At 36.1% G+C, this 15,607-nt stretch overlaps 1 protein-coding gene across 1 annotated transcript in view; it reads right to left on the minus strand.

Annotated features, from left to right (window-relative positions):
• The window catches only part of AIMP2 (aaRS-interacting multifunctional protein 2), a 56,006-nt gene that overhangs the window by 19,187 nt on the left and 21,212 nt on the right, over positions 1-15,607 (minus strand). Inside the window, exons 3-5 of the mRNA XM_089086539.1 lie at positions 11,153-11,293; positions 4,937-5,029; positions 818-1,043 (exon numbers count right to left, since the gene is read on the minus strand). Of these exons, the coding sequence (XP_088942665.1) occupies positions 818-1,043; positions 4,937-5,029; positions 11,153-11,293 (460 nt within the window). The remainder of the gene's footprint in view (positions 1-817; positions 1,044-4,936; positions 5,030-11,152; positions 11,294-15,607) is intronic.

The raw sequence follows: 15,607 nt of genomic DNA on the forward strand, positions 1-15,607 counted from the left end.
TTAGTTTAAATTTCTTTAAATGTTGCTGCTGTGCTGTACTTTTCTACCAGCGCTGTCGAAATCATTACATAAATTAGCAAAATAAGCCTCTTCTTCTTCCGTAACAGAAACAACATTTTCAAGCGACACATATTAGATGGCGTTACTGTTTTTACAATGACCGTTTTAGCAAACCATAGATTTGCTTTTTGAGGCTTTACCAATATATAGCGTACATATTGTTCACCTTAGAATTAATAAGTAAATTAAATTGAATTATTAAAAGCTTTCACAAAAGACCGGCTGGCAATAAGGTTTTACTAGAACCATGGCCCATGGTGCCAGCGGTCCAGTTGGTACAAACTTCGTGATTTCTGTCTATAAACCACGAAGACAATTATATTTTACCTGCAACATGGTTCAAGGATGTAAAAATTTTTAAGTCTCGAAATTGACCTTTATGCACACAAAATTATGCTTCGCTTTAAAAGAGATAGGATAGAATAATCATATATAAATTTTATACATAAAATTCGCGACTGCCAATCAGAGGCGTTAGGGTATTAGGAGAACGCTTCCAATATCTCTATCGAGTCAGTAAAAAATCGAGTCCATATGATTAAGGAGCGTACCTCGACCCGTAGCGATAAAATTTTGCTTCATGAGGTTGAAAACAAGCTATACTCATCCTCAGTAAAGTAATCGTCATAAAATGAAGTTCGTGTAGCTGCCGTGTAGCTACATCGGCCGTGTAGCTGCCGAGAGTAAACAGCATGAACATACAAAGAAGAAGCACAAATAACGGATTAAACACCACAAAAAGAGTCGAATAGTTTACCATTGGTCCAAATCAAGGTTAGAATTATATGGACACTACTTCTTTCAAAGCTAGAAGATGACTCTAAAAACGTCTCTTGATCCTTAGTAACAAAAACAGAGCTGTGACAGTGAGTTTTGGCAAGAACTCGAACCCCACTTTTCTCCAAAATTGCTTTAAAAAACTTCAAGAAATAAGGCGGAGCTGATGGCGAAGCTTGAATGACAAGGTCATACACTTTTTGGGGCTGAAAAATAAACAACTATGACATGTAAAACCAGCAAATTAAGAGGAAAAATAGAGAAGGAGAGAAACAAGAAAAGGAGAGGGAAAAAGAGAGAAAGAGTGTGAGAAGGAGAGAAACAGGAATATAATATTTTAGAACACAAGTTTCATTTTTCAAATGTATTATTTTTAAAATCTCATATCTTGTTAGTTGCCTAACAATAGGTACACGCAGAAATTTGCTTGGGTCATGAACTTTCTGAGGCCGCAAAATAAACAACTGAGCTTGTAAGAAACAGCAAATTAAGAAAAAGAAGTGGAGCAGGAAAGAAAAACAAAGAGAGAGAGAGTGACCGAGAGTGAGAGAGAGAGAGAGAGAGAGAGAGTGAGAGAGAGAGATAGAGAGAGAGAGAGAGAGAGAGAGAAATAATGCCATATCTTGTTTGTTGCTCAACGACAGGGACACATAGAAATTTATTTCGATGTGAGGGGGGGGGAACTATAAAAACTAAGTCAAGAAAAGTCAAATTACGCGGAATATACAGGGAAGATTGTTAAAGCCTAAAATTTTTCAGGGGGGGGCGCATGGCCCCTCCTCCACATACACGCCGGTACAAGGTGTACATGTCGGTTCCCGACAAGGTGTTCTGCATTTCTGTCCTTATATACGAGAAAAATATAATTCAATGTCTCAGTTAATTAATTGCCCAAAATAAAATAATGGAATATTCTAATTAACTAAACAAGACATTCCGTACCAATCAGTTTTTTTTTCTGAGATAACCACACTTAGAGGCATTATAGCTCTCTATATAAAATAAGACCCATGTATAGATTCAAGAAGTTAAATTTATCGATAAAAGGAGAATAAGGAGAGGAAAAAAAATAGAGAGTGTATCATATGTTACGTGACTACTAAATAATCGACCAATCTATAATGTTAATATGCAAAACAACGTCAACCAACAAAATTAGTGAGACAAAAAAGCACTAAATAAGCGTAATTATTGAGCAACCAGTTTCAAACTACATCTACGGGACACACGGGACAAACGCACTGAAAATGTAAGCTAATATATTATTAATTAGATATTTACTAATTAGGTGAATCCAACATAAATCGGGGTGTAAATTTTCGTTTACAATAGCTTGTTCAAGAAAAAAGAAAAACCAGAAAATTGGACTGGGACTTTGGATTGGATTAGACTCATTTATTAGAAGTTAACAGAGAATACACGAAAAAAGGAAAAATTTAGCGAATTACGGGATAAATACTAAGAGAATCATCGAGAGGGTATAATTTGCGGAAACATAGCCATAGAATCTCACCTCCAGTATTGTACTCGTATGCAATGAGATGCACAAGTGTCAATGTCTCCAATAAAAGAGCTTCATTCAGGTTCATCTAAGTATCAACTTAATGTTGTCACATTTATATAATTGATAAAATAAATATAACCTTTAATCGAACACCATTGTTTTGTAGTCTTGTGAATTTACTTGTTTCTTTTTTCTCCGCTATGACATGTATTTCATTAATATACCAGCTTATAACCGAAAAGCAATGTTAGATGGCAGCAGATGTTCAATTTTGACCCTACGTTCAATGAGCTTACTGTAATTGATTTTTGGTAATTTTTAGCGTCTAATAGCCTATTGCAATTACTGAATTGCGTTCAAAAACATTATAAGCCAGTATATTTCCCTTATTGTTCAAGAGACTGGACTATAAGTTCCCTATATGAGGGTTTCGGACGAGGCAGTTCTAATAAGGTACTTCGTTTTTTGATCTGATTCTAGTTGTAGGAGTTATGACATTTTTTTTTTTACTATGGGGCGTGATATTTAATTTTTTACTATAAGGCGTGATCCTCTTTTACTAGGTTGCTAGCTACCGCTGCAACCCGGATTAATGGAAAATATTATTTCTCAATAGATACTCTTTATTTTCTACAAAAGGAAAAGTAATTCTCTTGCCTTTCTGTTTCTAATTGATCAAAATAATTGTTCCTTAATGATTGAACACACTCGGATTGGATTTAATTACCTCGATCCATGTTTTTCTTATGATCTCGGCCTGGCCAGGGAAACCTTTCTTTATGTATTCTCAGACCGGAGTGGGCTCGTCCATCAGCCCCCGATTAATAATTTTTGCACACCATGGATCTTTCTCAATTTTTTTTTTCAACATATTCTTCAATGTGAGATTCATCAGTTTACATAATTGTGCACTTTTCGGGAGTACATTTCACTTTGACTTTGCCTTGCACAGTGCTTATGCTAGGGGTCTGCGTTTTGGGAAGGACTGAAATTTTGAGTTCTCAGCCACTGCAGTTCCAACTGATTCTGCTTGTTTGACGTGGTTTTCATACAATATGTTTATTCCTTTATATTGATAGCAAGCCGTTGAATAATGGGAACCAAAGTTATGGAGAAATTATTTTGCGTCTTGCCGTGTCTTTAAAAGTTCTAGACAGTCTTGAGTCTCTCCCGTGAGACAGCCTGTAACTGGATGCTTGTTCGCTTTTTGTGGTTAACATAGGGAGTCTTTTGGTCTTTTTGCACAAGGCAGTTTATGTGTGTACCATCAGTTACATCAGCAGAACATACGCAACAATAGATCTTGCTGTTGTAGCAAACATTTCTCCAATCGAATTTACTTCAGCCCTAGTAGGCAGCTTGATAACATGCTTACAAAAGAAAAATAATACATTGATTTTTTTTTGTGCACAGTATCACAAATCCTCTGTTTTGGTATACCTGGAAGTCCAGGCAGCCTGTAAAAGGCACCTGTTGAATACCAGGCAAGTAGCACACACCACACAACCTCATTTGACCAATCTGGTATTTTATGGTTCTCACTCAATTGAACAAGAGTACCAAATGCAGGAAAGAAGTTTGACTGAGGTTCAATCCCGCCTGTTGCAAGAAATGACATGTATTAAGATGACCCTTTCAGAGTAACGGTGAAAGGGTAACCCTTTCACCCTTACTCTGAAAGGGTAATTTAATACAGTCATTTGTATATTCTTAGAGATAAAACAAATGACGCCAATAGTCTACGGGCGTCATTAGTTTTTGTCTCACAGACGAGATATTTATTTCTCTTATCCATTTAATACATTGATTGAATATACTATGATATTACCTTGTAACAGCGTAGTGGATAAAGCCACGCTTGGAAATATCTGGGACTGAGGTTTAATCCTGCCTGTTGCAAGGAATCTTTCTTAATTTCTTCAACATATTTTTCAATGTGGGATTCATCAAAGTTTACATAATTGTGTACTTTTCAAGAGTACATTTTTTGACCGTGTTGTTTTGATCCCTGGTCCCTCTTACTATACAGTTCGTTACCACGAACTGTATAGTAAGAGGGACCAGGCTCAATAGTAATCGAGACGCTAAAAAACAGAATTTTGATACCAATAGATACATCAAAAGAATCGGATTTTTATGCTGATTTTAAATATATAAGTTTCGTCAAGTTTAGTTTAACCCATCAAAATTTACAAGCCTGAGAAAATTTGCCTTATTTTCAAAAAAAAAGATTCAGCGTATCAGAGGACCTTACTGTAGAGGTTTCAAGCTCTTATTTGCAAAAATGGGGAATTTTGTATTTTTTGCCAGAAGCAAGATCAAGGATGCGTGTTTGTTTTTTCTTTTCTCCAGTTGATTACAAGCTCTATTGAACGCAGAGTAAATTTACACTCGTCGTTACGTATTCTTGCGCAATCCTCCGGTACGGACTTGTCATCAACTAAGACAGGACACATGTTTCAATAGTTAAATCAATTTTTAGATAAAAAAACAACTCAAGAAGACTAAAAAAGGAGGATTTTTGATGACACACGATAATTACAAAGTACAAGATAAACCATGCGGAACACATGCATATCATATCAATAGTTTTACCGCAATACATAGGCGAATTATGTCCCGGTTTAATGACGCTATAAGCTCTAGTAGTGAAGCTTGTTGACGCAAAATTATTTCATCAATCAGAGGCTAAATAAGAAAATAAATAATTATAAAGGTTCAAAATGGTTCAAGGAAACAATTCATATTCATACGTATCTTACACACACATATATATGTATATATAAGTTAGTGTAAACACCCAAAGATGTTTATTCACAAACATGCTCGTAAATTATCATTAAAAATGAGTTTTTACTAAAACCGAGATTTAGCTAGCGCTAGTTAAAAGAAATCAAATGTTCCATGCAATTTCCAGAATGGTTCAAAAATTCTAATTGGCTCAAATTGACGCTAGCTAAACCTCGGCATTAGTAAAATCACATTGTGAATGGGCCTTAAAGCGTTACTATTTCGGACTTAAACTAACCCGCCAATCGATTAAACTTCTTCGTAAAGGATTTACACATCTTCGGGCATTTACATTACGGCCCCCTTTTCAGTTCCAATTTCAGTTACAGCCCTCTTAGGTCTGTTTTAAGAGAACAGTTTGCGATTTATATATTATTTTCATTGATCGCTACACTAAGCATGAAACAAGATCTTAGCAGACAAAGGCCTAAATATAGCCTATTAATATACAAGATGTCCTATGTGCCTATGTACATGTCAGTAACTTCATAAAAAAAAGAAGCCAGACCCCACAAGTTAAATTTAAAATTCCGTAAAAGGAATCTTGACACATTGAGAAAAGGGACAGACCATTTAAAACGCAACAATTAAACAATACATACGGTAAGTAAGATACACGGGAAACATTTTCAGTGTCCAGAAGCAATGTCATTTGAATTTGATGCATCAACCATCTGGTATTAGAAAGATCTAGAAGGGATTTTTAATGTTTTTTTTAGATGACATAAAAAAAAGATGCCTCAATGCTAATCAAAATTTATAAATAAGAGTGGTGCTATCTATCCCCTTCCTCCCCTTTCAAAACCTCTACACAACTTCAAAAGTAGATCCTCATAATAATCAAGATTACTGAAAACAACTAATCAAAATAGACTCCTTGTATAATGATATTTATTCCTGTAAATTTCAACGATATTTGATGTATTAATGATGGTTCTAGACTGATGATGTTTTCGGTCAATACTGCAGGATATTCTAAACCATATATTTTACTTCTATCTTGGAATATGGGTAGAATACACCAAAATCCATTTTTTTTTCTTCATTCATACTGCTCAATTTATATGTAGGGGAGTTACCCGGGGAATGTCTGCCGGTGGGATCTTCAGGGCAGGACTGTCCATAAGTTCGTGGCCATTTCTGTTCATCTTAGGTTTGACTTGCTTATTCATTGCAAATTCTGTTGTTTTTTTTTGTTCGTAATTTCTGTTCGTTTTAAGTTTTGATTATCAATATACTATATTTTTTGCTTGTCTTTGGTTTAGTACAGCTAGTTGCTTTTCTATGAAAAAATTCTTTTTTTTTAACTTTTTTAACAAAGTAATTTCTCTTCGTTTTAAATTCATATTTTTTTTTGATTGGTCAAATACTTGAATTTTTAGGTAGCCTTTTTTCCAGTTATTTAAATTTTTGACAAAATCAGAATATTCAGTAAGAATTTTTGAATATAACTTTGTATAACTAATTTTAATAATAGTTTTAGTTTGAAATTTAGAGGATGGAGAGGGAAAGTGTTATTCAAATGTATTGAAAACCTGTACAATTTTTTACCTTCTATAAGACTGGAGCCATTCTGACCCAAATTCTGTTCCAACCTTGAATAAAGACAAATATTGATTAATCATTTATTATAGTAATCTTATTGTATTATATTTTGTTTTAACTGCTTGTTGGTTTAAATAAGCGTATTTTGAGGTTATTTATCAAAGAGTTAATAAAATTACTTCTTTTTTTTAAAGATAACTACAAGTTTTAATTTCAAACACCAAGCGTTCTCAGAATATTACAGACATGCTACTTGGATGACCTAAATAAACAAAACACCTTTTGATTTATTCCTAAGTCAAATCTTGAGATCCACTTGACGCCCAAGGCTCCCTGAAAATTTCAGTTCGACCTTCAAATCCTTTCCGAAGAGAAAAACCCATATGTAAACAATTGGCAACTTGCATAATCTTCAGCTCTTGCCCTAGAGATCTTGGATCGTGTCGTCCCCGAAAGTATATTTTTTGAAACTTCCGACTATTTTGAACAGAACGATAACCTCAGAATTTTTACATAAAGTCTTTGGGGCTGCATAAGGGGGAAGGGTAGCCAAAAAAAAGCATGGGAGGGGGGTCTGATTACCCCTCAAATTCCTTTTTCTCTAAAAGAGGGTACGAGAACTTACAATTTTCAATTTCAAAAGCCCATCCCCGTTCCAAGGACATTGCAAGTACAGTATTTTAATAACTTGGATGTACAAAGTGTCCTTTGATTTAATTCTACTCAGTTTCTCAAGTTATAATTTACTGTCCACTTGCTCTCACACCTCAAAATTCGTTCAAAGTGATAACTTAATGCCCTAGAACGTTCCCAAAATATCGACGAGAAGCTATCCCAATGACCAGGATACACATAGTGTCGTTAGATTTACCCCCCCCCCCAATCAAAAGTTCAAATCCACTCAACCCTCCTTGCCTTATTCAAATTTTTAATCTGTTTTCTTAAGATATTCCCATATTATTAGTAGTTTGAAAAATCAAATACACATAGTGTCTTCTGATTTACTCAGGTATGCGTGTCGCCGAAAGAGTTTACTCTTGTAAAAACTTTGTGAATCTTGGCCTGGCGCACGATCCACAAGAGCTCGCTCGAAATACAACAAGTCAGGAGCAATTAGTTTTTTTTTTCGCCCATTTCGAGACCCCACCCTATCCCCAACAAAACGAATAATTTTCTTGGTCGACAGAATCACCTCCGATAGCTTTGATCTAATCACACATCTAGGATCAATCATATACCCCCTTTCCATTCTAAAGCAGATGTACAAATAATTGGCAGCTCTCATAATTAACGGCTCTTGTTCCAGGGGGTCATGTCATTACCGGGGGCATACTTGCTGAGCCTTTCGACTATTCTGAACAAAATTAAAATCTCGAATTTTTTCAGATATCTTGAGGGCGGCAGGGGAGAGGGAGCAAAACAAGATAATGAGACGGGGGGGGGGCTATTTGCTCTCCAATCACACCCGACTATTGAAAACAGCAGTGGAGTTTTCAGTTTCCAATCGAATGAGCCCCATCAAATGTTTCTAGGACAACCCCTTCCGCATGAAGTGGCCAGAAAAAAAATACATGGGAGCAATTCCATTCTTTACTTAGGCAACGCTCTATGATGTTTAGTAATTATCATGGAGAAAAGGAACTTAAAATAGTACGAATAAAATAAAGGTAGCAACACTTCTTGTGGCAGTACTGCCATAAAACTTTTTGCTTTTGAAATTTAACGCTAAACTCCCTATAAAGCCTCAAATACACAAAAGGGAGTTTACAAGCTAACAAGCCGACTTTTAAAAAACCTTCTAGTGCACTAGTAGTCGAATATACATAAAATTTCCCCCTTGTTCAGTAGCAAAGTGGCTAGTATGTGGAAACCACGTGTTGTCGTCTCCTGTTAACGCTTGTGTTTCTAAATGCACACAGTATTGCAACCCGACCAAAAGCTAATGTGAATACGTTGCTAGTTTACAAGCTAGTTCATTCAGAAACCGGTGAGTGGTATGTAAAGTCGCCGGCAGTTCAACCTTCCAGTAGTGCTCCCAGATGTAGCATAATTATGCTGAACGTAGCATAATTAGGAAACAAAAGCATCCAAGCATAATTCTCCTTAAAATGGCATAATCGTAGCATAATCTAAGAAAATGTAGAACAACTTAAAACATCACATCTAAAAATAAAACAAACTTGATGCTTTTGAAATGTGTTTGCCATTCGGTCTATCTATGTGCTGCTGCTGCTACAGTTGAAAAACCAAAGACTGTCGGAGAATTTGCGAGGATGGTTGTGAGGACGGTGATCCTTTTTGAAGTCTCTTCAGTTTGTAAATCCCAAGGTGGCTCCGGGAACCAAAAGAAAAAGTATTCCATCACTAACTGTAATAGTGAATAGACTTCCAAGTCTCATTCAAGAACTTAACAGATACTGACTCCCGGTGATATAAGCTCCCATATGTTTTTAGTGACTCCAGAAAGGAAGACTCGAGAAAAATTACTACACATTCGATGTGGAGAAAAATATGTGAAACAAAAAACTGCACTGACAAAAGAGTTTTTTCAGATATCGCAGAACTAGCCAAGAGAGCCCGGTCCCTACTGCATTCGAACGCAGACTTAGAAATAATTTTTTCTTGGATGAGCTATGTTAAGACTGAAAAGCGAAACAGGTTGAAGAAAGAAACGATTTAAGCCGTACTGGTCATGAAATCGCAACTAAGAACGAAACATACAGTTTACTGTAGATATATTCCTATACAAAATCATTTAAGGTTCCATGACTTTAAAAACCATTATGTAGCCCCTCGGAAAGCAATCTTTGCTCTGAAAGCAAAGATTGAAAGATTCGAGTTGCATTTTTTTCTCTTTGTACGTATATGAAGTAAAATTTTGATGGTGAGATAAGACACTATGTTTTCAAAGTCGACCACTTCTGGAAGAAAGATAACTTGCGACAAAAACGTTTTTATCCTGTATTTTGTCATTATGTTTGTAGCTTTGCTTTCCCTTGTTTATACTGTGCATTTGTTTCCATAGTGAGATAGAAACAGATTAATATCATTATCGGACTATATTCTATTCAGAGCTTTTATGAAGATATGACAGAGTCGGACTTGTCTTTTATTATAAAAAATGCCAACATACAACTGATTAACTTGTTCATGATTCGGGGAAAAGAACAAAAAGCGTAGCATAATTTTGTCCGAAAAGGCATAATTTTGGGCTCAAGAAAGCACAATCCCCTCTTTACGATCTGGCAACACTGCTTCCCAGTGGTATTGCAAGTATATAACAGAATGAGTGCATCGAGTAAACTGGACTAGCTAACGAGCTGCTTGTAAAAAAACCAGTTTGCAATTTGTAAACTCGCCTCGTGTACTTGAGCCTTAAAGCTATTAGTTTTAACTAAAACTTCATACATTTAACTTCCTCCAAACTAACTCGCGTTGGCATATAGGGACTTGTCATCTTTTAAGTCTATATTTCACAAATTTATGTCTCATTTGGTCCACCTTTAACTCAACTCAGTGTTGCAGCTGTGTTTGCGCACTAATTTTTAAACTAATAGGGCCGTTCTTTTACTCATCTTATCACTAAGATCTTACATCTTATAGCGTTCTTTTGCAAACGTCTTTCATCATTAGAAAGATGCAAGAACAATGATGAGTATATCATCAAAGTTCTCTCATCATTGTTCTATGCAGCAGAAAAATGGCATCCTTCACACTTTTTGCTAACACACCAAAGAAAATACCTAGGCGACGCTCTTGAAGGCGACGCTTTAATATGAAATTCATTCACAAATACATTGCCAAATACTGATTTCATTTTATTGAAATCTGAATCTTTCCATTCGTTAATTGCTCCATTTAAATCTCGATTAAATTAAATCTGGGTAAAGCGTACCCCTCCCACCCTGAACCTAAGAAAATGCTCAGGCGATGCTCTCGAAACAAATCCATTCTTAGAAATATGATATAACAAATAAAAAAAAAAGTTCGGTGAATATAGTTCGCCTTTGCTATGAGAGAAACTCTACGGGGGGAAATTTTAGAGTACTTCAGCCACTGCTAAAATATCTCAACGATTGCTTTGATAAGAACTTCGTTCACAAATGCACTGCCAAATACCGATTTCGTCCTATTGCAATCTAAATCTTTCAATTTGTTTGGAGAAGTATGCTTTAAGACACTAATGTATATTTTGTAGACACTGTACTTAATATGTAATGCTATACTAGAGGATATTTAAAATACACTCTTTTCTTACAAGTTATTTTTAACCCCCTCAACTCTAAAGAATTTATCTCATCGCAAAAAAAAATCCCATTAATTCCTATTATCTTCGAGCTACCCATAGAAAACATTTATTTTTTTCTGTTTCATCTAACCTCAAAATTAAGCTTGAAATAATAAACAAAAAATACTACTTGACCTTCCACAACGTAGTAAAATAGAACATGTTAGAAAGAAAGAACAAAAAAGTACCATTTCTTTTGCATCGGTCCCAAAAACTGCATGTGAACGCTGTAAACCTTGTAATGTCGATTGGAGCTGAGTCACACGTCTCAATATCTCCTCGTGGAACTCCAGGAGATCTTCTGATATGAATCCGTTCTCCATTACCTGCTATAGAGCATGCAGTACAAGAAAAGATTAACATCTGTCAACCAACGAATTCACTTAGGAGACTTGCAATAGTTGCCGGGAAAACGCTGCTTTTAGAGTCGATTAAATGGTCAAAAGCTTTCTCAAATGAAAGCAAAGAACTAACCCCCTACTTAACCACCCACTCTTTACGCTAAAGTTTAATAGTCCTTTAAAAATACTTTTTATTCTAATTCAATGGCTCTTGCGTTTGAGCAGTCGTCATAAAGAATTGGGAAAAACAGTCAAACTTTAAAGTAAATAGCGAGGGGTTCAGGAAGGGGCAGTCCCCATCATTTGAAGAATAGTTTTTGTTTGTTTTAAGTTATAATCACTCTTTACTTCCATTTGAGGAGACTGGTTTATTTTTTTTTTAATCTCTGTTCACATTTTGCAGGCAGCACATTTAGGTCTCTCACAAACAGAGCCAGAGATAGGTTTTATCTCCGGGGAGGGGGAAATATGTAGACTTTGCCGCCCCCTGGTGTACCATCAATACTGTAAATATTACAATTTTTGCCCATAAATATTACAAATTTATCCTGTTTTGCCACCCCCAGGGCGCTTGTCCCCTTTTGTCCCCCTAGATCCGGCCCGATACTGAACTAATTGCACAATTTCTATCAAGGTGGTATCCCTTTTTGGGGAAGTTTAATTCCCGTTTCAAAAGTTATGCAAATTTTCATATGCTAATAGCTTTTAATGAGTAAAACTTTGCACATTCAGAATCAACACAAGTAATAGATTATGTTACTGCATATATTACAACTAAAACTGTTTTTGGAGTTTCAGATTCTATTGACAAGGGTTGCTCCTTAAATGTAGTCCGTTACTGCGAGCTGTTTCATCTAAGGCTCTCTCTAGTCCCGTTTTTACCATCAAGTTTGCTATTCGTGAAACAATGCTTCAAGAATGATATTCACCCCTTAGAAAATGCACTCCACGATTACCTATTAGGATGGTGGGGGTGAGAATACAAAAATTAATTACAAGCTCATCATTTTCATAGTTTTAAAGGCAAATTCTTCGAGCAATTTTTTTTTTTTATAGAGATGTTCCGCATCGACGCCAGTAAGGGTGTGACTCCACAGAAAAAAAAAATTAAACATTGTATATAATTAGGAAATGACAAATATTACCATTTAAACTTGGTGAAAACAAAGCTCCTAGTAGCACCCCCCCCCTTCAGGAAATTCTTCGCAATGCTGACGACCCCCCCCCCCTTTCATTTCTGTGCTAATACTTATGTGAATGCAAAACTGCATTATATATTTATCTAAAGGTTTATGGAGAGTTAGAATATGTTGGCATAAAACTATATTTCTGAAACTCCGAGAAACTTCAGTGATTTGTTAGGGCACACCTCCCAATAAACGAAGATTTATTGGCCCTCTTCCATAATTGCTGCTACGCAATTATTCGTGTAATTTTCATCAAGATCACTTGCCCCTTTGTGGTGGACAAGTCATCCAGACATTCCTTCAAAATAATTCGTTTAGGTACAAAAAAAAAAAAAAAAAAAAAAATCCAGACAACCAAACACAATACTCTTTGAGTTACAGCCTTATCAGATGATTAGGTAAGACAATTACGCTGCAAATTAGGTAATCATGGACTTCCCAAGAAATATTAACGTTTATTAGTTAATAGAAGAGTTTATATTGTATTCCAGGGGCCAGGAGCGTCAATACGGAGGGGGGGGGGGGGGTCAGAGGCGACATTTGCCTTCTAGATTTTTATCCCCCCCCCCAGATTTTGAAAAAAAAACTTTTTTGGGTTACTTTCATTTAAAAAAAATACCCTTGTTTATATTTTCATAGAAAAAAGCACAGTATACAGAATATAGCAGTATGGTCATTCTCTATCTCTCCCATTATAAAAACCCGGGCAGGGGTGCGAGTGGAAAGAAACAGGCTAAACAAGCTAAGGCAGAAAGAAGTGGGAGGAGCTTTTTGTTCACGATGACCAGAAATGATCTGCGATAAGCTTACTGGTATATTCAGAAACAGGCTAAACAAGCTTAGGCAGAAAGAAGTGGGAGGAGCTTTTTGTTCACGATGACCAGAAATGATCTGCGATAAGCTTACTGTCTATAAACTGTGGAAAAAAGTCAGCTTAATTGATTAGACAAAAAGGATAACAACATAGTACAAACAAAATATAAATCTTCAGAGTGTATGACAGACCAGCTTGTAATGAAAGGCATAGTGGCAATATCTTGACTGCATTACACTAGAATCAGGCCCCCTCCTCCTTCCAAAGGCTTGAAAAATAACAAGGACAACTTTTGAAAAAAGGCACCAGGTTCTTATCAAACAGTAGTTAATGTGATGAGTAATATGTTTCAGCAAACAGAAATGCAGCAATACATGAATTGAGCTAACCTCAATATAAGTTTACATTCTAACTCGATGATCAATGGGCCACAGCAATTCTAAGGGAACATTGACAAAAGTTGAATATTCCATAGAATGTATACTGAAATTTCTTTTGCCCAAAAACAAAGACTGTTGAAAAGCTTCATAGACCAACAACAAAAGAAAAAGGAACCCCCGACTTCTTTTTGTCCACTACTGGAAGGTGTATGGAAAATTTGGTTGGATCCTTATTTCTAGGGCTATAATGTAAGAAACGTCAAGATGGCTAGGATATATTTTACGGATGGCGAGTGATAGATTTCCAAAAATCATATTTTTTTTTGCCTTTCATCTGGGGCAAAACGAATATTGGCGCTAATTTGAGGAATTTAGTGGGAGGGGACAAAATGTACTTTAAAATATCTAGAGGGAGGAGGGGGCAGTAACAAAAGAAAAAGAAATCCCAAGTTCTTTCGTCCACCACTGGAAGGAGTGAGAAAAATGCAGTTAGGTCGCTTTTCTAGGGTTTTAATAAAAGAACCACCAAGATGGCTGGGTCACGTTTTATGGATGACGGATGATGGAGATTTTCAAAATCATACTTTTTGGCCAGCCATCTGGGTCGAAACGAATAGTAGCGTGAATTCAAAGAAATTTAGAGGGAGGGGACAAAAATGGACTCTTCAAAATCTAGAGGAAGGGAGGCAATAACAAAAGTATTAGGAATTCCGAGTTCTTTCCGTCCACCACTGGAAGGTGTACGAAAAATGAAGTTGGATCACTTTTCTAAGACAATAATGAGAGAAGATCAAGATGGCTTGGCCACGTTTTACGGATGACATATGTCGAAAAATCATGCTTTTTTACAAGCCATCTGGGGCAAAACGAACAGTGATTTCAATTTAAGCCCTAAAGAGACAATGGGTAGATAAGGGGCGTGTATACTTTTCTTTATCGCATTTGGTATGCATACAGAGTTCAGAAAAATTAGCACACTTATCTATATTAAAGATAACATTAAAAAGGGGAGTAGAGTCTAGAATTTCAGTTCTGCAAACCAGCAGTATGACTTTACATTTGCGGAGTTCAATAGGAAGGATGGGAGGGGGAGGGGGTTAGGGAGAGATGCAAACTTTTCTCAAAGCATATTTTATGATTCTTGTTAAGCGAAGAAATCACAAGACTAATTACATATCTAATTACTGAGCCATTAATCATTGACTTTTACACCAGCTACAAGCAAATCAAAGCACACTAGCGTATAATATATACAATGAACATAGACTAAGAAAATTCTCAATAAAAAAATTATAAATTTCTTAAATTTCAACTCTAGTAAAACTCCAAGTAACCTGATTATACCTAGGCTACAACGTAACAGTAATGTAGATCCCCTTGGAAGCAAATAGAATCAAGATTACAAATAGTCTTATTTCAGTTCAACTTTGGTGTACCTGGCAGAGATTGTGCATGCTAAAATTTCTGCCAAATGATTACATTCATATTTCGTGGCTCTTTATGATTTATAATTACACTTACAAATTATGGTATTTTTTGGAAATCATAGGCTAATTTGAATAGAATCAAGGATAAGATAACATTTAAAAGCATGCCACAGTTAAGCTGGGATTCGTCCTAGTCGAATAGTTGGCACGCTTGACTTGAAACCCTTGATCCGCGAGGACAGGGGGTTCGAGTCCTGGTGTTGAGGTCAAATATTGGATAAATTAAATATTTTTTTTTAAGATTTTCTGGGAACTAGGAGTCAACTTTTAGTTTTCTTGGTTTTGCTGGATTTAGGATCCTTTGTCCGAGAGGGCGAGGGTTCGAATCCTAGTGTGTCCAATTATTTGGTTTACAATGGGGGTCGGTGGAGTGACTCTGTAAGCTCAGTCAGAGACGACTCAACTCTAAATAGGCATATGGAGAAATCAGGCGA

Source organism: Artemia sp. Qi Xiang Cuo, chromosome 3 (genome assembly GCF_049724085.1).
Source record: "Artemia sp. Qi Xiang Cuo chromosome 3, ASM4972408v1, whole genome shotgun sequence".
NCBI classification, from domain to species: Eukaryota; Metazoa; Arthropoda; class Branchiopoda; order Anostraca; family Artemiidae; genus Artemia; species Artemia sp. Qi Xiang Cuo.